Source organism: Pristis pectinata, chromosome 4 (genome assembly GCF_009764475.1).
Source record: "Pristis pectinata isolate sPriPec2 chromosome 4, sPriPec2.1.pri, whole genome shotgun sequence".
In the NCBI taxonomy this organism is placed as follows: Eukaryota; Metazoa; Chordata; class Chondrichthyes; order Rhinopristiformes; family Pristidae; genus Pristis; species Pristis pectinata.
This window is the reverse complement of record NC_067408.1, coordinates 119375086-119397715: the sequence shown is the minus strand read 5'-3', so window position 1 is coordinate 119397715 and position 22630 is coordinate 119375086. Positions and strand designations below refer to the sequence as shown.

Sequence of the window (22630 nt, the reverse complement as noted above, 5' to 3'; positions counted from 1 at the left end):
AAAAATGGGGGGCTATTCGGGAGGGAAGGGTTAGATTGATCTTAGAGTCGGCTAAAAGTTCGGCACAACATCGTGGGCCGAAGGGCCTGTACTGTGCTGTAATGTTCTAATCAGTAAAACAACCAAAGTCCTGAAGTCACCAGACCCTTTGCCATGAATCGTCACAAATGCAAAAATAATGTGAGAAGCTCACCTTAAGCTTGGATCCGTGCGGTATAGGGGATGAACCATCAGCTTTGGGGGGAATGTACAGCTCCCATTTTCCAAATGGCAATGATTTGTAATGATGGGAAGAAACATTCCAGTCATCTGGAGGAAAAAGACAGCATTAGTACAATCTCACCCAACTTAAACTGGCCCAAATCCACAGTGCAACTGCAATCAAGTGAGGGGGGGGGGGGGGGGGGGGCAAAGGGGTTGAGGTGATGTGGCAGGGAGGGTGACAATAACTGTGACTGTGAAATGCCAGGACCTTGCTTGTAACCCATGGCTCAAAGACTGTACTTTGCTTCAAGACCCACTGTAGAAATTTAAGCATGAAAAGATCGAGGCTTGCCCAAAGCCAAGGTTAAACTGAAGGACCTGAAGCTGCCAAGCCTGTCCTTGAACGCTCTGTGAACAAGTCCTCGAGCACAGCCTCTTCATCTCAGGATGAAGATGCTTCATCTTTGCAACCACCACCTCACCTTCCTCAGTAACCTGGCATGGATCCCATTTCCATTCCAATCACAGCAGACTTTCCAGTACCTCATCACCTTTCACCCCATCAATTATTCTCTATCACTTCGCCCTCTGCTGAGAATTTGGCAGCATCCACTTCCTTGATGAAGTCCTTGTTCAGTATTCCAGCTGTACCTTCTGCTTCCATGCACATTTCACCTTCTTTATCCCTAACTGGCCCCACCTCTCCTTCTGTTACTTGCTTACCAATCCTTTGTTTCCCCCTTCTGTTAACTGCCTTCTATTATTGTACCCTGCCTCTGCTGGTCTGATTTTCCTCCACCTGCCCCCCCCTCCCCTTTCCCCCCAGCTGGTTCTTACCTGTGCAGCCCACCCCAGTGCTGCCCACCCCAGGGCAGCCCACCCCAGGGAAGCTCACCTCAGGGCAGCCCACCCAAGGGAAGCCCACCCCAGGGCAGCCCACCCCAGGGCTGCCCACTCAGCCCAAACACCATCAGCAAGGGCTTGCCCGAAGGACACAGAGCCCAGCTCAGCTGGCCGGGACAATCGAGGAAACACTTGTGTTTCTTTGTGACAGAAACAGGATCTGTTGTAATCTACCGAAGGTGGGAGAATGTTGGAGTACAGGGAATGAGCAGAGGGCTCTCTCCAGGAGTTAGCAGCTGAAGGGATGGGCAGACTGGCCTCCTTCAGTGCTGTCGGATTTCACAAATACTCAAAGAAAGATTCTGACATTGCATTTTAAAACATTATTTTCACATTGAAGTTTGTACAATGAAGAATATTACTTGTCACAGCTGTAGGTTAAGTCAACTAACACATTTGGTGCTATCAAATTAAAATCACTTAAAAAGGAATGGAATAATCACACCATATATAAATCTACCACTGAGAATTGCAGCTGATTTTCCCCAACCTCATTTTGAGAGGAGCTCTTTGTCCTGTCAGATGGCAGTGAGTTAAAGTCCAATGCCAGAAGGGTAGAGATAAAACAACATCCATACCAGAACTGACCAAGATGCCAAACGTTCAATGATTGAACACTTTTCCAATTATACAGACTCATACAGCACACAAGAGGCCCTTTGGCCCACTGCTCCATGCTGACCATCAAACCCCAACCCTGCCATTCTCCGACCACCCACTACACAAGGGGCAACTAACCCATCAGCCAACACATCACAGGGCCATGGGAGGAAACCCACGCGGTCACAGGGACAATGTGCAGCTCCACACAGGCAGCAACCGAGGTGAGGATTGAAGCCGGGTCCCTGGAGCTGTGAGGCAGCAGCACTACCTGCTGCACCGCTGTGTCGCACACAGAGATAGTGGCCAAACGCAGGTGGCAGCTCTCCAACAGAACGTCTGGGGAGGAGGAGGAGACAGGAACCATGTTTGAGTTTATATGGAAGCTCTTGAAGATGAACATGGGCAACAGAGAGCAGGGCAGAATGGAAGAAACAAGGAACAGAGTGGGGATTGGGGATAGAAGAGATTCACTTATGGATCGACTGACACTGGAACTTGAAGATCAGGAGGAGGTCTGGATCTACCTAGGAAAGACCGAATGCCCATGTGCTCTGTGAAGCAGGTGTGCTTGGAAGGGAGCAAGCAGGAACGGAGGGAGGTAAAGTACTGCGGCCAGCAGCTGCTGGGTTTGGGAAATCAATGCTCAGTGCGATGAAAGAACAAAAGTGGATTGATAAAAGAACAGAGATGGTGTGGGGCGAGGATGGAGTGAACATTCAAGAGCTGGGTTAAAAGCAGTTCAGGGAACATGTGGCTGACATGGAAGAGGAAATGCACAATGGAAGGTAAGGTGGGAGGTCTTGGGAAGGCCAAAGCAGGAGAAGAGGTTGAGGTGAAACCAGACTATTTGCACAAACAACCTCACGAGCAGCTCACACTTAGGACTCAAGCTGAAGATGGAGGCAGAAATCATGCAAGTGGCAGTTTGCAATCGTTGCAAAGTAACAAAAATTTAGAACCGTCTCTTCAGATAGAGACCACACAAAGAAACCTCTACATTGTCATACATATTAACCACAACCTCAACAGAAAATTTCTGAATGTAAAAGGTGCTACCTTATTTCAACATTCTCTGTGACTTCAGTTTGAGCAAGCGCATAATGACTAATCCAATATTGTGTGGGCATTTACACGAGGCCTAAGTCGTCTGTGAAAATGGTCACAAAATCATTTCTATTTACTCCCAGAACCATATATTGGGTCCAACACAAGATACCATTTGGCCCATCATGTCTGTGCAAGCCCTCTGCAAGAAAAACTCACTGATTCCACCATGGCCCCTTCTCCATTGCCTTGCAAATTTGTGTCCACCATATATTTATCAATTCCCTCTTGAAGGCATAGTGGATTGTGCCCACACCACATCTAGAGACAGTGCACTCCAGATTCCAACCTCCTGCTGCATAAAAATTTGTTTCCTCATGTCACTTTTAGCTCTCTTCCCCTTTAAATCATGTCCTCAACCTCCCCCACCAACGGGAACAGACAACCACCATCCACTCTATCCAGACCCTCATCATTTCATATACTTCTGTCAGATCTCCCCTCAGACTTCTCAAAAAATCAGCCCCAGCTTCCCCTCTCTGTCCTTGTAATTGTATTCCTTCATTTCAAGAGCCATTTGCCTCATTTTTTGTGGATTTTCTCCAATGCTCTCAGATCCTCCCTGTAATGAGGTGACCAGAATTGAACACAAACTCCACCAGGCCAGAGCAGTGTTTTAATCAGGTTCAGCGTGAGTTCCCTGCTTTAATTCTCTGTTCCTCCACTGATAAAGCCCAGAACTCTGTGTGACCAAATAACCATTCTCTCAACCTGCCCTGCTACTTCCAATGACCTATGCACCCATACCCCCACATTTCTCGCCTCCTGCAGCTCTTTTAGAACCTTGTTATTCTAGACCACTTCTCCTATTCTTCCTATCAAAATGCATCACCTCGCATTAAATAAATCACCACATTAAACTTCATCTGCCAAACATCTGCCCATTCCACCAGCCTGTCTGTATCCTGCTTCAATTTATCACCAGCCTCTTTGCAGTTGACAATACTGATAAGTTTTTTATCATCTGTAAATCTGGAAAATGTAGCGTGCACCCCCAAGTCATCGAGCCGTAGAGTAATGCAGCACAGAAGCAGGTCCTCCTGCCCATCTCGACCATGCCAACCAAGATGCCCACCAAGCTAGTCCCCTTTGGCCATGTTTGGCCCATACCCATCGATACATTTCCTATCCAAGTACCTTTTAAATCTTTCCCACCACTGGCCCAGCCTGCAGTTGCAGAGTTTATCCTTACTCCCCTTTTGAACAAGGGAGTAACATTCACCACTCTCCACTCCCCCGACACCACCCCTGTATCCAAAGGTGACGGTCTGTGTCCCCACAATTTCCTCCCAAACTTCCCTCAGATTCATAGGATGCATCACATCCAGCCCTGATGGCTTTACCGATGTTCAGGCAACTTTTCCAATGTGCTGCCAGTATTATGCAGATCCAGTCTCTCAGCTACCTCTTCCTTCACCATCACTGTGGGAGCACCCTCTTCCCTGGTGAAGGCAGGGACCAAGAACTCACCAAGTGCCTGAACACTGTCCTCTGCAAGGCTGCGCTTCTTGTCCTCAGTGGGCTCTACACCTCCATGTACTTCCCTCTTACTGTACAAATGCCAATGGAACACTTTTGGACTCCCATTTATTTTGGCAGCTAATCTTTCCTCATACACTTTGCTTCTCTTTATTTTAATTTTCACTTCCCCTCTGATTCTTTTGTAATCAGCCTGATTCTCGCTGAGAGAGTGAAGTTTCTAAATTGTGTCCTGTGAGGAAGGAGGCATTGCTGGATCTGTTCTGGGGAATGAAGTGGGTCAAGTGCACAAGGTTTCAGTAGGGGAGCGTTCAGGTGGTAATTGTGTTGGCTTTCTTCCAACTGATTTTCACTTTGTTGGTATTTACAACCTGACAAATCATGAGCAGCCTTTTTCTTTGCCCTACCTCCCGTCATGACCGGCGAGCTCCGGCTTTGTCTGTTTGTCCTTTGTTGCTGATGGGAACGTGGCTGAGCCGTACCTGAACCATCTCTTCCTAAAGGCAGTGCACAGCTATGCTGCAGTTTTACCCATCAAATTCTGGTTCTGATCCACTCCTATCCCATGTGAAACCCATCCTCCTCCAATGGGTTGTTTTCGCTTTGTACTTCTCCTTCCCCTCAGCGAGCTTAAATCTTGTGATGTTATGATCACTCTGCCAAAGTGCTCCCCTGCTCAAACTCGACCCTTTAATTTTAGCTTCTTATTTTTCCTGACTCTTCCTCGAGTGAGCTTAAGGAGCCTGGGACATGCTGTCTGGGAGGTGGTGGAAGCAGATATCACAGTGGCATTTAAAAGGCATTTAGACAGACCCATGAACAGGTAGGGAATGGAGGGATATGGACCACGTGCAGGCAGATAGCATTGGTTTAGATTGGCTCATGGTCAGCACAGACATGATGGGCCGAAGGGCCTGTTCCTGTGGTGTAAGGCTCTACATTCTGTTTGCTGCAGCACTCACACCCGTACTCTCGCCCTTTCCTGACACACTCAGGCCGCCATCACCCTGCACTGTTGCCTCTTCCCTCCTGATTACCCCTCACCTGAACCCCCACCTGTTTCAGCTCAGCTTCTCTCAGCTTCTACCCTCAGGCCCCCACGCCTGCCACACTGGGTTAACCCATGCCAACAGCACCAGCAAGGTCAGGGTTTATTGCCCATCCCCAACTGTCCCTTGAGAAGGGAATAGTGAATCTCCTCTTCAACCACGCTGGTCCTGCCAGTGAGCTCCCACAGTATGTGGCTAAAATGATCAGGATTTAGACCCAATTACAATTTCACACAAGATCTGTGGAGACAGACAGCGTTTCCATACATCTTCACCAGATTCTTAGAGTGTGCAGGAACAGAGGGGTTTTGGGGTCCAAGTCCATAGATCCCTCAAAGTTGCCAAACAAGTCGACAGGGTTATTAAGAAGGTGTAATGGTGTGTTGGCCTTCATTAGTCGGGGGATTGAGTTCAAGAGCCACAGGGTGATGTTGCAGCTCTACAGAACTCTGGTTAGACCACACTTAGAGTATTGTGTTCAGTTCTGGTCACCTCATTATAAGAAGGATGTGGAAGCTTTAGAGAGGGTGCAGAAGAGATTCACCAGGATGCTGCCTGTATTGGAGAGTATGTCTTATGAGGAAAGGTTGAGCAAGCTAGGGCTTTTCTCTTTGGAGTGACACAGGATGACAGGCAACTTGATAGAGGTGCATAAGATTATGAGAGGCATAGACAGAGTGGACAGCCAGCACCTTTTCCCCAGGGCGGCAATGGCCAGTACCAGAGGACATCGTCAAAGGAGTAAAGTTCAGGGGAGATGTCAGAGGTAGGTTTTTTTTTTACACAGAGTGGTGGGTGCCTGGAACGCACTGCCGGGGGTGGTGGTAGAGGCTGATACAATAGGGACATTTAAAAGGCTCTGAGATAGGCACATGGGCGTAAGAAAAATGGAGGGTTATGGGTTAGATTAGTCAGGGAGTAGGTGTTTATAATAGGTTGGCACAACATCATGGGCTGAAGGGCCTGTACTGTGCTGTACTGTTCTATGTTCTAGATTTAAACCAAGAATCTGGATATAAATGCAACACACAGTCTGCTGGAGGAACTCAACAGGTCGAGCAGCATCTGTGGGGGAAAGGAATTGTTGAGTCCCTGCATCAGGGCTGCATCACAGGTCCCGATGCAGGATTTCAACCCAAAACGTCAACAATTCCTTCACCACCACCCCCCCCCCCCCCCCCACCACCACCCCCCACAGATGCTGCTCGACCCACTGAGTTCCTCCAGCAGATTGCTTCTTGCTTCAGATTCCAACATCTGCAGTCTCTGGTCTCTCCAATCTGGATGTAAGTGTAAGTGTTTTTTCAACACACACAAACTGCTGGAGGAACTCAGCAGGTCAGGCAGCATCTATGGAGAGAAATAAACAGTCGACGTTTCGGGTCGAGACCTTTCATCAGGACGGGAAAGGAAGAGGGCAGGGCCGATGGTGAATAGGACCTGGGCAACAGAGATTAAATAACCTCGGCTTTACAAAATAAGATTTCTCTATTGGTCACATGTACATCGAAACACACAGTGAAATACATCTTTACGTAGAGTGTTCTGGGGGCAGCCCGCAAGTGTCACCACGCTTCCGGCACCAACATAGCATGCCCACAGCTTCCTAACCCGTACGTCTTTGGAATGTGGGAGGAAACCGGAGCACCCGGAGGAAATCCACGCAGACATGGGGAGAAGGTACAAACTCCTTACAGACAGCGGTGGGAATTGAACCCGGGTCGCTGGCACTGTAATAGTGTTACGCTAACCGTTACACTACCATGCCTGCCACTAAAAAATTATGAGGTCCCACCGAGATGGAGAGTATGAGAAGAAGGGCTGGCCAGGATTGTGTGGAACCAACTGCAGGGGACAATGGCAGGGATGGGGACTTCTGCGGCAGGCGAGGTGACAGTGAAACCGACAGTACTTGTGGCGATGCAGATATGTGGTCAGAAGCTCTTTGGATGAAGCAGCACTAAGATGGCAAATAGACTGGCTCAGTTTGAGACAGATACCAGGTGGGAGTGGAGTCAGTAGGTGGGGACATCCAGCAGTTTCAACCCTTGGCACCAACCCAATGACCAACTCCATGCACTTCCTGGAGGGAAAGGCACTTGCTAAAGGTGAGGGAGTGTAGGGATCACAGGACTGGACAGATGGGATAAGTTATTTGTGTTCACACCCTTCACACCCTCTTCAGGATGTTGCAAAGCAGCTTACAGCCAGTGAAACACTACTGAGGCTTTGGGAAACACAGAAGCCAACTCACTGCAAGCTCACACAGATACCAATTAATTAATAATAGATAATATATCTCAGTGACATGGATTAAAACATAATATTAGCCAGGGCTTCAGGCAACTGCGATCAGTTGCATCCACCCGAGAGAAACAAAGGATTGCAGATGCTGGAATCTAGATGAAAAACACTATGATACTGGAGGAACTCAGCAGGCCAGGCAGCATCCGTGGAGAAAAGCAGGCGGTCAACGTTTCGGGTCAGGACCCTTCTTCAGAACTGAAGATAGGAAAAGGGGAAGCCCAATATATAGGAGGGAAAAGCAGAGCAGTGATAGGTGGACAAGAGAGGGGAGGTGGGGTGGGCACAGGGTGGTGATAGGTAGATGCCGGTAAGGGATAGTGATAGGCAGGTGTGGGGGAGGGGGGGAGAGCAGATCCACCGGGGGATGGGTCAAAGGTAAGGAGAGAGAGGGAAAAAGGGGGATAGAAAAAAAAAGAGGCTAGGAAAGGGAAGAAGAGGCATGGATGGGGGTAAGGGGGGGTTGTGGGTTGAGGGGATTACTCACAGTGGGAGAATTCATTGTTTGTGCCGTTAGGCTTCAAGGTTCCAAGACGGAAAATGAGGTGCTGTTCCTCCAGTTTGCGGTCGGAATTCTCCTGGCAGTGGAGGCGGCCGAGGACTGACATATCAGTGATAGTGTGGGAGGGGGAGTTGAAGTGACGGGCAACAGGGAGATGCAGATCACGGTTACGGACAGAGCACAGGTGTTCTGCGAAACAGTCACCTAGTCTGCGTTTGGTCTCACCCTGCTCTCCAATTCATGGACTATCTCTGACACTTCTCTCTCCTTCCTCAGTCTTTCCATCTCCATCTCAGGAGATTCGTTATCCACTGACATCTTCTACAAACCCACTGATGCCCACAGCTACCTCGATTACAGCTCCTCCCACCCCGTCTCTTGCAAGGATGCTATCCCTTCTCAATTTCTCTGTCTCTGCCGCATCTGCTCCCATGGTGAGGCTTTCCGCTCCAGGACATCTGAGATGTCCAACTTCCTCTCTAACTGGGGCTTCCCTCCAAATGTGGTCGAGAGAGCTCGCATCAGTGTCTCTGCCATTTCCTGCACCTCTGCTCTCACCCCCACCCCTCCCAGACCCAACAGGGATAGGGTCCCCCTTGTCCTCACATTTCATCCCACCCGCCTACATATCCAACACACTTCTCCGCCACTTCCACCATCTCCAACAGGACCCCACCACCAAGCATATCTTCCCCTCCCCACCCCTTTCTGCCTTTCGCAGGGACCACTCTCTCCGCAACTCCCGAGTTCACTCCTCCCACCACCCATCCTGCTCCCATCCTGGGAACTTTCCACTGCCCCCGCCATCGGTGCAACACCTGCCCCTACACCACCTCCATCACCTCCATCCAGGGACCCAAACAGTCCTTTCAGGTGAGACAGAGAGTCACCTGCACCTCCCTTAATATCATCGACTGCATTCGATGCTCCAAGTGTGGCCTCCTCTACATTGGTGAGACCAAACGCAGACTAGGTGACCGTTTCACAGAACACCTGCGCTCTGTCCGTAACTGTGATTGCATCTCCCTGTTGCCATTCACTTCAAGTCCCCCTCCCACACTATCACTGATATGTCAGTCCTCGGCCTCCACTGCCAGGAGAATTCCAAGCGCAAACTGGAGGAACAGCACCTTATTTTCCGTCTTGGAACCTTGCAGCCTAATGGCCTGAACATTGAATACTCCCACTTTAAGTAACCCCCCCTTCCCCCCTCCCCACAACCATGCCTCTTTTCTTCCCTTGCCTAGCCTCTATCTCTTTTTTCTACCCCCCCCCCCCTTTTCTGTCTCTCCTTACCTGTGACCCATCCCCCGGTGGATCTGCTCTCCCTACTTCCCCGCACCTGCCTATCACTATCTCTTACCTGCATCTACCTTGTGCCCACCCTGCCTCCCCTCTTTTGTCCACCTATCACTGCTCTGCTTTTCCCTCCTATATATTGGGCTTCTCCTTTTCCTATCTTCAGTCCTGAAGAAGGGTCCTGACCCGCAACATTGACCGCCTGCTTTTTCCCACGGAGGCTGCCTGGCCTGCTGAGTTCCTCCAGCATCATCGTGTTTTCCATCCCCTGAGAGATGGCACTCCCTCAGTACCATACAGGAGAGTCTGAACCATGAGCTTCTGGCTGTTGTGGTGACAAACTGCTACCCACTCAGCCATAAGGACATTACTGACACAGGGGGGACAAAGCCAACACCAACACCAACACCAAAGGGCCAATAACCACCACCTGTGCTGGAAAAACTGCTTGTTTATTATTTATTCATGTTTCAGGACCTAGGCATAAGATAAGATCTTTATTAGCCACACGTACATCGAAACACATAGTGAAATACATCTTTTGCGTAGAGTGTTCTGGGGGCAGCCCGCAAGTGTTGCCACACTTCCGGCGCCAACACAGCATGCCCACAACTTCCTAACCCGTACATCTTTGGAATGTGGGAGGAAACCAGAGCACCCGGAGGAAACCCACGCAGACACGGGGAGAACGTACAAACTCCTTACAGACAGCGGCCGGAATTGAACCCAGGTCTCTGGCGCTGTAATGGCGTTACGCTAACCGTTACACATTTTGTCCATGATGAGCTGGTGCTGAGACAGCTTCTTGAACCACTGCAGTCCTTCTGGTGAATGTGCTCCCACAGTGCTGTTGGGGAGGGAGTTCCAGGGTTTAGACCCAGTGACAGTGAAGGAATGGTGATATATTTCAAGTCAGGAGGGTTTGCGACTTTGAGGGGAACCTGCCAGTGGAAGTGTTCCCATGTGCCTGCTGCCCTCGTCCCATAGGTTTGGGAAGTGCTGTCAGAGGAGCTCGGACAAGTAACTAAAGCACAACAATGATTTTAGCTCCTGAAGCTTGCATTTCCCCTCCATCCTCACCCCTGCCCCCCTGCAGTTGTAGTTCTAACGACAAAGGCATATTTACCTGTTTCCCACTCCCCTCCCCACTGCCAGATGGTGACATCAGGACAGCAATGGTCTTTATTGCTCTTATCTGGATTCTCTGGAACAGAGGGTATTTGTAATTTCTTGAAGGCGTCTAACAAATGATGGGTTATTATTCACACCGGCAAGGATTGTTGGGAAGCTCAAGTGAGTGTCAAGCTCCTGAGGGTTTGGCAGCCAGGGCTCCAAAGCTGAGCTGCCCAATTACTGCCTTGTCTGATACTTTTCCCTCCCCTTCTTACCCCAGATCTTTACAAATTGGTTCGTTCTTTCCTTAATAGCGCTGGCTCTTGTGGAAACTGATCACCAAACTAACACTGAATTACAGAGCGCCTTGTGGCCCATCACACCAGGACTGGACCTTTGGAGTCATAGAGTCATACAGCATGGAAACAGGCCCTTTGGCCCAACCAGTCCATGCCGACTGTGTTGCCAGCGAGCTAGTCCCATCTGCCCGCGTTTGGCCCATAGCCCTCTAAACCTCTCCCATCCAATGTACTTACCTAGATGGCTTTAAAATGCTGCTAATGTGCCCGCCTCATTCTCTATTTCTGGCAGCTCATTCCAAATATACACTACTCAACGTGGACTTCAGGAAGGGGAAGTCGGGAGAACACACACCAGTCCACATTGAGGGGTCAGTGCTGGAAAGGATGAGCAGCTTCAAGTTCCTGGGCGTCAACATCTCAGAGGATCTATCCTGGGCCCAGCACATTGATGCAATCACGAAGAAGGCATGGCAGCGGCTCTACTTCATTAGGAGTTTGAGGAGACTCAGTATGTCACCAAAGACTCTTACAAAGATGTACAGTGGAGAGCATTCTGACTGGTTGCATCACAGCCTGGTACGGAGCCTCTTAATGCACAGGATTGCAAGAAGCGAGAAGCTACAGAGGATTGTAGACTCAGCCAGCTCCACACGGGCACAATCCTCCCCGCCGTCGAGGACATCTTCACAAGGCAGTGCCTCAAGAAGGCAGCATCCATCATTAAGGACCCTCACCATCCGGGACATGCCCTCTTCTTGTTACTACCATCGGGGAGGAGGTACAGGAGCCTGAAGACCATAGAACCATACAGCATAAAACAGGCCCTTCGACCCACCATGTTGTGCTGTCCATCAAACCACCCTCACACTATCTAACCCTTTCCTCCCGTATATCCCTTTATCTCACATTCCTCCATGTGCCTATCCAACAAACTCTTGAACCTGTCCAATGTATCTGCCTCCACCACCACCCCAGGTAGTGCATTCCATGCCCAACCACTCTCTGGGTGAAAAACCTCCCCCTGTCATCTCCCCTGAACGTCCCACCCATAACCTTAAAGCCATGCCCTCTCGTCTTGAGCATTGGTGCCCTGCTCAACCCACACTCAACATTTTAGGAACAGCTTCTTCCCCTCCGCCATCAGATTCCTGAACAGTCCATGAACCCATGAACACTACTTTATGTCTTTTTTTTGCACTATTTATTTATTTCTGTAATTTATAGATTTTCATGTCTTTGCACTGTACTGCTGCCACAAAACAACAAATTTTACATCATATGTCCAGTGACAAATCTGATCCTGATTATTTGCATGAAGAAGCTGCCCTGATGTTCCTTTTAAATCTCTCACCTCTGATCTTAAACCTCTGCCCTCTTGTTTTTAGCACCCCCTCCCTGGGAAAAAGACTATGTGCTTTCACCCAGTCTATGCCCCTCATGATCTTGTGCATCTCTATCAGGTCACCCCTCAATCTCATCCATTCCAGGGAATAAAGTCCTCATCTACGCAACCTCTCCTTGTATCTCAGGCCCCCAAGTCCAGGCAACATCCCCGTAACTCTTCTCTCCACTCCTAGTTTAAGAAGATGGTTGAAGGAAGGATCCAAGTAGCATGTTGCCCCAGATCCCTGCAAACTTCAGTCCTTCAAGTAATCTTCTTTTAAAAGTTAATGCTGAATCTGTCTCCAACAGCTTTTTAGGCATTGCATGCCAAACCACAACAAGGCAGAGTAAATACGGCATCCCTGGTCAACTTCCCATCGCCTTAAGTCCTCTGGGTGCGAACACTTCGGCTCCTGGAAACAGTCTTCCTACATCGATTCTTCAAAACTCTCAGCACCACTACCAAATTTCCCCTTAATCTCTCAGCCCTGACCACCAGGATCTCGTCTCTTTCATCCTGGCCTTTATAATCTCTCCTGAACACGCTCCATGACCTTGATAGGGTTTTAAGTTCATCTGGTTTGCTTCACACCCTATGTCCTGAAATGGGTTACTGCCCAAGATTTGTGTCATGTGCAGCCTTTGAAATTATGTCTGAGAATGATGTACTGTACACGCTGTTAACAAGTGTTAATAAAAAGACATGGTCCCCAGGGAATTTCATGGTGCACAAATCACAATGATACCAGCACTGATCACCTAAAAAAATTCTTTTCTCAAGCGAGTAAATAACATTTCCCCCAATTATGTTCTATCTGCCATGTTCTTTCTCTTCTTGCTGAACTCTGTCTCACACCAACGCTGCACACACTCACTGTTTTGTGTCCTGCATTGATCCAGTGGTTGCCAAGTGTCAACCAAAAAAATTAAGGAAACAGCAGGAATCTATAACGAAGGAATAGCAGGAATCTATATCTCCACGAAAAAAGGAATCCATGAACACTACCTTTGTAATTTATAGATTTTTGTGTCTTTTGTACTGTTGCTGCAAAACAACAAATTTCATGTCATCAATTAGTGATAATAAACCTGATTCAGATTTGGAATAACAGGATGGAGCAGAGTCAGCATGGAGATACAAAGGAAAAGTCATGGAGTCGTACAGCACAGTGACTGGCCCTTCAGTCTGCCAAGTTTGGCTAATTAGCTGGTGTTCTTTGAGCAAGTGACCAGTAGAATAGATAAAGGGGAACCAGTGGACATTGTGCATTTAGATTTTCAGAATATGTTCAACAAGGTTAGAGCACATGGAATTGAAAGTAATATATGACATGGAATGAGAATTGATCATCAGACAGAAAGCCAAACGTAGAAATCAATGGATCCATCTCAGACCGGCAGGCTATGACTAGTGGGGTACCACACTCAGTGCTTGGGCCCCAGCCAACAATCTGGTTGAGGCGACCAATTGTCATATTTCCAAGTTTGCTGATGACACTAAATTTGGCGAGAGCAACAGACAATCTGCTGAAGGAACTCAGTGGGCTGAGCAGCATCTGTGGGAGGAAAGGAATTATCAACATTTCAGGTCAAAACCCTGCATCGATAGTCACTTGTGTCTCTGAACTAGGTGGGTGTGTGAGTACAGAGGAGGATATGAAGAGGGCTCATGGTGGATGTGGACAAGCTGAGTGAGTGGGTTAGAACATGGTAGGTGGAATATCATGTGGAAAAATGTAATGTTATCCAACTTAATATACATATCATGAAAGCAGAGTATTTGTTAAACAATGAGACATTGGGTAGTGCTGATGTTTGTAGGGATCTTGGGGCACATGTACACCTCATTGAAGACTAACATGCAGGCACAGCAAGTGGTTCAGAGGGCAACCAGCATTTTATTCTTTACGATGGGCGGATTTGAATACAACAGTAAGGAATCATATAGGGCATTGGTGAGACCACAATGGGAAGATTGTGTATAGTTTTGGTCTCCTTATCTAACAGAGAGTACTAGCCACAGAGAGACTGGCACCAGAGATGGTGAGTATGGAACGAGGTTGAGCAGTCTGGGATTGAATTCTCCAGAGTAAGAAAAATCAGAGGAAACCTCATGGAAGCATCCACAATTCGTAAAGCTGGATACTTCCCTTGACTGAGGTGTCCAGACCCAGGGAGTGCAGTTTCAGAATGAGGGGTAGGCACTTAGGACTGAAATGAGAGCCGAGACAGAGGGTTATCACTTTTGCCCCTGGAGGGTCTTCTAGGGTCAGTCATGGTCTTCATTTAAAATAGAGACGATGGAGTTCTGGACATCGAGGGAACCAGGGGATATGGTGATAACACAAGGAAATAGTGTTGGGGTAGAGGATCAGCCCCAGTCTTAATGAAGAGTGAAGCAGTCTCCTCCGACCTGCATCTATGTAAGTTTATTGTCATTAGGAAGCAATGGTTATTACTGAATCAGTCATAAATGAACAGAGATCAGCAAATGAACAAGTCTCAAGTCCCACTGCAGTAAATGGAGAACATCATTTCATTTGGAAAAGCAAATCTGACTGAAGAGCATCCTCAGTAACACTGGCTTTTTCACCAATCCACCCGGTTCACTCATGGTCTTTAGGGAGAGAAATCCATTGTCCTTACCCAGTCTGACTCATGTAACCCCAGATAAAGATCCTGAATTGCCCTGTTGTTGGCCATTAATCTGTCAATCCCTTTTGAAATTTCGTAATGTGTTGGCAACCTCATCCCTCTGAGCCCTTAAGGTCAGAAGCAGATTAAACAGAGGCATAAAAATCAAAAAAGGTTTTGATGAAGTAAAAGGGAGAAGCTTTCCTGTGGCAAAAGTGGACACAGTTAAAGATAACTGGCAAAAGAACAAAAGCCAGCATAAGGAAACAAACTTTGAAGCAGTCAGTTGTCAATGTGATGAATACTTCAAGAGGAAAGTTATCGGGTTATTGGATAAGAGCAAAGGATAGCATTGATTGGTCAGCTCCTGCAAAAGGCCAAATAGCCTCAAGCTACATGGATCTGTGGCCCTCGGGGAGAAGGATAGCTTAACCCTTTTGTCTCCACAGAAATGATGCGGAGTGCCTCTGAAAACCAACGTTAACACCATACATAGAACCACAGAGGGGAGGGGAATCAAGTTCACATTGTACTCCTGTAACAGCACAGTATTTAACACATTTGGCTAACTATCAACTCCAATCTCATCCTTTGCTGTAAATCAATTGCCTCATCTGAATGAGTATTGTATACATCGATCAGGTAGGGAGTCACAGACACTGGAACAGCCCTGCTCTGTACCATATGCTTTATACCACTACTTACAGTACAGCAAGTCTACCTTCTTGTGCAACTAGGAATATAACAACCATTTCCAATGCAATAACCAGCTCTGTCCACTGAGGGAAGATCACTGTAATGAGAGCTCAACTCAGAAACCCAGTCAGTCCCAGCTGTGCTAACTCCCAAAAAAAGTACCACCAGCTCTGACCGCAATTTAAGCTGCTGCAGCAACTTTCCAAAATTACAGCAATTGTGCAGCAGAAAATGTTCCCAGGATGAAGATGGATTCATAAAAAAACATAGCACTCATCAGTACTGAAGAAAAGAATGTTACTTACATTAAATCGATATAAACACAGCCAGTGTGGAATGAGTACATTGGTCTTGAAGGAGACAGCACTTCAAATCTCCAGGGACATGTGTGACATGATTTTTCAGACACTTGTGACTGAAGAGTTTTCTTTTTGAAAAAAAGCATGAAAGCTTGCCGTTTGTAATCAGATAGGGGTATCTCCTGCCACTGGCGGATGGCCCACCTCTCCTCAAGATGGATGCAAGGGTAAGTATCCAAGCTTGATACCTCTCTCTGAAGCTGGCTCCCTTTGCTGATACAATTGCAAGGAATGCTACAGATGCCATGAGGTATCTTCAGGGGAGGAGGAATGGTGAGGAGAGAAAATATAAGAAGAAAGCAAAGATAGCCATTCAGCCCAAAGTGCTGGTGCTGGTGCTGGCTTCCTCTTCCTACTCTAACATAACACTGATGTACAAGGGCAGTACCAGATATAGTTAAAAACGAGATGTCCGCCTGGTGAAGCAATAACATATGTAACAGTAGCTGTAGCAAGAAAGAGAGAGAGAGCACTGCAAACCCAAAAACAGCTTTCAATTCTGTAGTAAAAAAAATTAAAAACTGCAGATGTAAGAAATCCAATATAAAAACTGGAAGCACTCAACAAGTCGGACAGCGTCTATGAGGAGAGAAACAGTTAATATTTCAGACTAAAGACCCTTGAACAGAACTGTGCCCTGATTTTAGATCTGCGGGTATATCAAATCCAGTCAGGGCTTTGTCAAGGGCAGATCCTGTCTGACTGATCTGATTGAATTTCTTGAAGAGGTAACAAAGTGTATTGATGAACGCAGTGCAGTAGATGCACTTTGCATGGACTTCAGTAAGACCTTTGACAAGAACCCACCTGGAAAACTAGTCCAAAACATTAGGGCCCATGGGGTCCAGGACAAGTTAGTAAATTGGTACAAAATTGGCAGGGTAGTAGAAGACAGAGGATTGTTTTTGTGATTGGATGCCTGCAGCTGGAGGTGTCCCACAGGGATTGGTGCTGGGTTATTTGTAATATTCATGAATGATTTGGATGTGGATGTTGAATGCACAATCCATAAGTTTGCAGATGACACAAAGATCGTTGGAGTTGTTGATAGTGAGAAGGGTAGTCCAAAGCTACAGGATATCGATGTGTGGGTGAAATGGGCTGAGAAATGGCAGATGGAGTTTAATCCAGATAAAATTGAAGTGATATGTTTTGGACGTATTAATGAGGCTAGGAGATACACCAGGAATGGTAAGGTATCAGGGAGTACTGAGGAACAGAGGGTACTTAGCGTACAAGCCCAAAGATGAGAACTTCACAGCTCAGATAGCTAACGTGGTTAAGAAGGCATATAGGATGCTGGCCTTCATTAGTCAGGGCATTAAGAGTACAAGAGCAGGGAGGTTACACTCCAACCTTATAAAACATTGGTCAGACCTCAGCTGGAGTACTGTGTGCTGTTCTGGAAAGATGAGATAGTGCTGGAGATGGTGCAGAGGAGATTCACCAGAATGTTGCTAGATACGGAGCATTTCAGGTATGAGGAGAGACTGGAGAGGTAGATCTGGTCTCCCTGGAGAAGAGGAGGTTAAGGGAGACATGAATGAACATAGCATATTGAACAGTACAGCACAGGAACAGGCCCTTCAGCCCACAATATCTGTGCTGACCACAGTGACCTGCCTGCACGTGATCTGTATCCCTCCATTCCCTGTCTGTTCATGCGCCTGTTTAAATGCCCCTTGAATGTCACTATCATATCTGCTTCCACCACCTCCCCTGGCAGTGCGTTCCAGGCACCCACCACCCGCTGTGTAAAAATCTTGGCATGCACAACTCCTTCAAACTTTCCTCCTCTCACCTTAAAGCTATGCCCTCGAGTATTTGAAAGTTTCACCCTCGGGAAAAAAGACTGTCACCCGATCTATGCCTCTTGTAATCTTATAAACTTCCATCAAGTTGCCCCTCAGCCTCTGACACTCCAGAGAAAACAAACCAAGATTGCCCAATCTTTTTATAGCTAATACTCTCCAACCCAGGCATCATCCTGGTGAACCTCTTCTGCACCTTCTCCAAAGCCTCCACATCCTTCCATAATGGGGTGACCAGAACTGTGCACAATACTCCAAATGCAGCTTAACAAAGCTTTACATAGCTGTAACATGACTTCTTGGCTTTTATATTCAAAACCCCAACTGATGAAGGCAAGTATGCTGTATATTTTCTTTACTGCTCTACCTACTTGTGTTGCCACTTTCAGTGAGCTATGGACTTGCACCCCTTACATTTGACCTCCCAAAGTGCAACACTTCACACTTGTCCAGATTAAACTGCATCTGCCGTTTCTCTGCCCACATTTCCAACTGGACGACATCTTGCAATATCTTTTGACTAACTTCCTTACTGTTCACAACTCCATCAGTTTTTGTATTGTCTAAAGTATTTAGATAGGATAGACTGCAGGGAGCTTTGCCGCCATGTGAGGCAGACAAACTAGAGGACACAGATTCAGAGTAAAGGGGAAGAGATTGAGAGGGGATCTGAGGGGAACCTTTACCTGCAGCAAGTACCTGGAATACACTGCCGGACAGTGGTAGAAGCAGAGTCACTGACAACATTTAAGGAGAGTCCAGACGAGCACATAGAGGGCTGTGGGTCAAGTGCTGGAAGATGGGATTAATATGAGTGGGTGCCCACTGATCGGCATGGACCTTGTGGGCTGAATGGCCTGTTTCCATGCTGTATGACTCAGAGTCACAGAGAAATACAGCACAGATACAGGACCTTCTGCCCAACCACTCCATGCCTACATGTTGTCCACCCAGCTAGTCCCAATTTCCTGCATTCGGCCCATATCCCTCCAAGCCCCGCCCCTCCATGTACCTATCCAAGTGCTTCTTAAATGACACTGTTGTACCTGCCTCACCCACTTCCTTTGGCAGCTCGTTCCATACACTCATCACCCTCTGGCTGAAAAAGTTGCCCCTCAGGTCCCTTTTAAATCCTTCCACTCTCACTCTAAATCTATGCCCCCTAGTTTTGGACTCCCCTACCCTGGGGAAAAGACTGTTCCTGTCCACCTTATCTATGCCTCTCATAATTTTAAACCCTTCTAAAAGGTCACCCCTTATTCTCCTACGTTTCAAGGAATAAAGACCCAGCCTGGCGAACCTCTCCCTATAATTCAGGCCCTCTAGTGCTGGCAACATCCTCGTAAATTTTTTCTGCACTTTTCCCAGTTTAACCACAGCTTTCCTATAACAGGGTGACCAAATCTGTACACAGTGCTCCAAGTGCGGCCTCACCAACGACTTATACAACTGCAACATGATGTCCCAACTTCTATACTCAATGCCCTGACTAATGAAGGCCAGAGTGCTGAATGCCTTTTTCACCACCCTGTCTACCTGTGATGCAGCTTTCAATGAACTATGCACTTGTCCTCCTGGGTCCCTCTGTTCCATTACACTTCCCAGTGCCCTACCATTCATAGTATAACCCCTACACTGGTTTGACTCCATGAATTGAGGTGGACAGGAATAGGTGGCTCCCAAAACCAGCCTCATCCTTAATGAAGGCAGAGCCCAGAAAGACAACATGAAGTATCTGCCAGAAGAACAAATAGATGGTCCATCCAGGCCTCTTCCATAAATCCCCACCATTACAGAAACTAGTCTTCAGGCAAATTGATTCATGAAAGAAAAGGCTCAGAACACTGGAAACAGCAAAGGCTATGGCTCCAGACAACAACCCAGCTGAGTACTGAAGTGGTGCTCCGAAACTTGACAAAACTCTTTCAGAATAGTTACAACACTGGCATCTATTCAACAATGTGGAAAGTTGCCCAGATTTCCTGCCCATGAAAAGGAGGATAAGGGTGGGCAGTGTAACGAACAATCATCCACTCCCCTCTCAATCGTCAAAGTGCTGAAGGTGTTATTACAATGTCAGAACATCACTGCAGGAGTTCCTCTGGGTGGTTCCTCTGCTCGATCATCGACAGCTGCTTCATCACCAGGTCAGAAGTGAGATGTCCCCTAATGACTGTACCCTCATCAACTCCATTTACAACTCCTCAGATAATGATGCAGTTCCTGTCTGCGTGCAAGATTAGACAACATTCAGGCATTGGCCAATAAATGACAAGTAACAATTGTGCAGGCAAATACAAGTCTGACCATCTGACCTTAATATTCAACAGCTTACCACCTCTGAACTTCCCATTGGTATCCTAGGGAAACTTAACCACCAATAAATAGTGTGGATAGAAGAGCAAGAACGAGTATCCTGTGGTGAAACCCACCCACTGACTTCCCAAATCCTTTCCACCATCTGCAACCACACTTCAGGAACACGATGGAATACTGTGGACTGGTCTGCACAGGTACAACAATGGCACTCAAGTATCTCAGTATCATCCAAGACAAAACAGCCACTTGATTGGCAACAAACCTGCCACATTAAATATCCACCCTTCCACTACTGAAGGATAATTCACCAGATGCACAGCAGTAATGTGCCAAGGTTTCTTCAACAGCATTTCCCAAACTCACAATCTCTCAAGTTTACCACCGAGACGGGAACACCACTCCCTCATCAAGTCACAAACCACCCCGATGTAGAGATGAAATCATCACTTGGGCAATATCTCATTCTACAAAGCTGTAGAAGTACCTTCACCACACGTACTGCAGCCACACAAGATGGTGGCTCACTGCTCCCTGTCCAAGATTAACTGGGCATGGATAATAAATATTGGGTTTGACCTGTACATCAATTTAAAATGAATAGCCCACATCAGTTGCCTGCCAAAGGTCACTACTCATGATAAAAACAGGAAACACTGGAAATACTCGGCAGGTCAGGCCGCATCTGTGGAAAGAGAACGGAGTCAATGTTTCTGGTCAGAGACCCTTTGTCAGAACTGGAAAGGAGACAAAAGAAACTCGTACAGCTGCAGGGAGAGTGGGGAAGGGGGATGATTCTGATGGGGTAAAACCAGGGTAACCATGGTGTAAACAGGGTTATCTGGTCAGTGAGAGAGTGAGAACGTAGAACGCAGAACATGGGAACACAAAATGCAGAGCAGGAAGACATGCCCGGCAGGTTAGGCTCTGCATGATCTCCACTCCCAGAGGTAAAAGAGGAGAGAAACAAACAGGTTGAGCCAACATATCAGGTGGACAACTGGTACAGGCAGAGAGATCTAGTGTCTGATTACCTCACATTTGGAAATGCATGGGCATATTCGGGACAGTCAGCTGACAATCAAATGCTCTTAAGCAAGGAGCACAAAACTCCAGGATCAGTGTTATCAAGGTCCTATATAACTGCATTAAAGAGACATTACTCATGTACTCAAGTCCTCATGTAGTTACTAGTAAATTACCATTTGCCTTTCTAATCACTTCTGTCTAAACACATCTGGGTCCCTTTGAACGTGAACATCACCCATTCACCAATTAAAAAATACTCCGCTCTTCTGCTTTGTGCACCGAAGTGGATGACTTCACATTTTTCCACGTTGTATTCCATCGACCCTATCCTTTCCCACTACTCAGTTTGTCGATAAACTTTCGAATCCTCTTTATACCCTTCTTCATACTCACAATCTGACCAACTGAGTTTTGTATCAGCAGCAAACTTGCAAGGATGACATTCCGCCCCTTCAGCCAAATCATTGCTCCAATTGTGAGAGCAGGCTCAATCCCCAGTGCTCCACGAGTAACAGACTGCCACCCTGAGGAGTGTTCATGCCCACACTCTGCCTTCTGTGCAACACCCAACTCTCAAACCCTGCCAGTACATTACCCCCACGTGCTCTTAACTTGCTGGACAACCTCCTGTGTGGACCCGATGGGAAGTCTTCTGAAAATCCAAATACACCACATCCACTGGTTCCCCTTATCCATTCCACTGGTCAAATCCTCTAACAATTCCTGCAGATTAATCAAGCATGCTCTTCCTTTCATACGTCCATACTGACTCTTCTCGATCCCATTATTCTTTTCAAGCTGTTGTGTTATTACATTCCTCATTATGGATTCCAGCATATCTCCTGCCACTGATGTCACTATCAAGTAGGCTGCTCAGGTTCTCTAACTCCCTCTTAAACAGTGGGTATTGGTATTGGTTTATTATTGTCACTTGTACCGAGGTACATTGAAAAGCTTGTCTTGCACACCGATCGTACAGGTCAATTCTTTACACAGTGCAGTTACATTAAGTTAGTACAGAGTGCATTGATGTAGTACAGGTAAAAACAGTAACATTACAGAGTAAAGTGTCACAGCTACAGAGAAAGTGCAGTGCAATAAGTTGCAAGGTCACAATGTAGATCATGAGGTCATAGTCCATCTCATTGTATAAGGGAACCGTTCAATAGTATTATCACAGTGGGGTAGAAGCTGTCCTTAAGTCTCATGGTACGTGCCCTCAGGCTCCTGTATCTTCGGCCTGATGGAAGAGAGAATGACCCGGGTGGGTGGGGTCTTTGATTATGCTGGCTGCTACACCATGACAGAAAGAGGTAAAGACAGAGTCCAAGGAGGGGAGGCTGGTGTCCGTGATGCTCTGGGCTGTGTCCACAACTCTCTGCAGTTTCTTGTGGTCCTGGGCAGAGCAGTTGCCATACCAAGCCGTGATACATCCAGATAGGATGCTTTCTATGGTGCATCGGTAAAAGTTGGTGAGAGTCAAAGGGGACAAACCGAACTTCTTTAGCCTTCTGAGGAAGTAGAGACACTGGTGAGCTTT

At 47.2% G+C, this 22630-nt stretch overlaps 1 protein-coding gene across 4 annotated transcripts in view; it reads right to left on the bottom strand.

The window, feature by feature from the left end:
* Window positions 1-22630, bottom strand: part of gbe1b (glucan (1,4-alpha-), branching enzyme 1b) — a 394510-nt gene that overhangs the window by 269817 nt on the left and 102063 nt on the right. For all 4 annotated transcript variants that reach the window (XM_052014127.1, XM_052014129.1, XM_052014128.1 and 1 more), the window contains exon 3: window positions 194-309. In XM_052014127.1, coding sequence (XP_051870087.1) covers window positions 194-309 — 116 coding nt within the window. The remainder of the gene's footprint in view (window positions 1-193; window positions 310-22630) is intronic.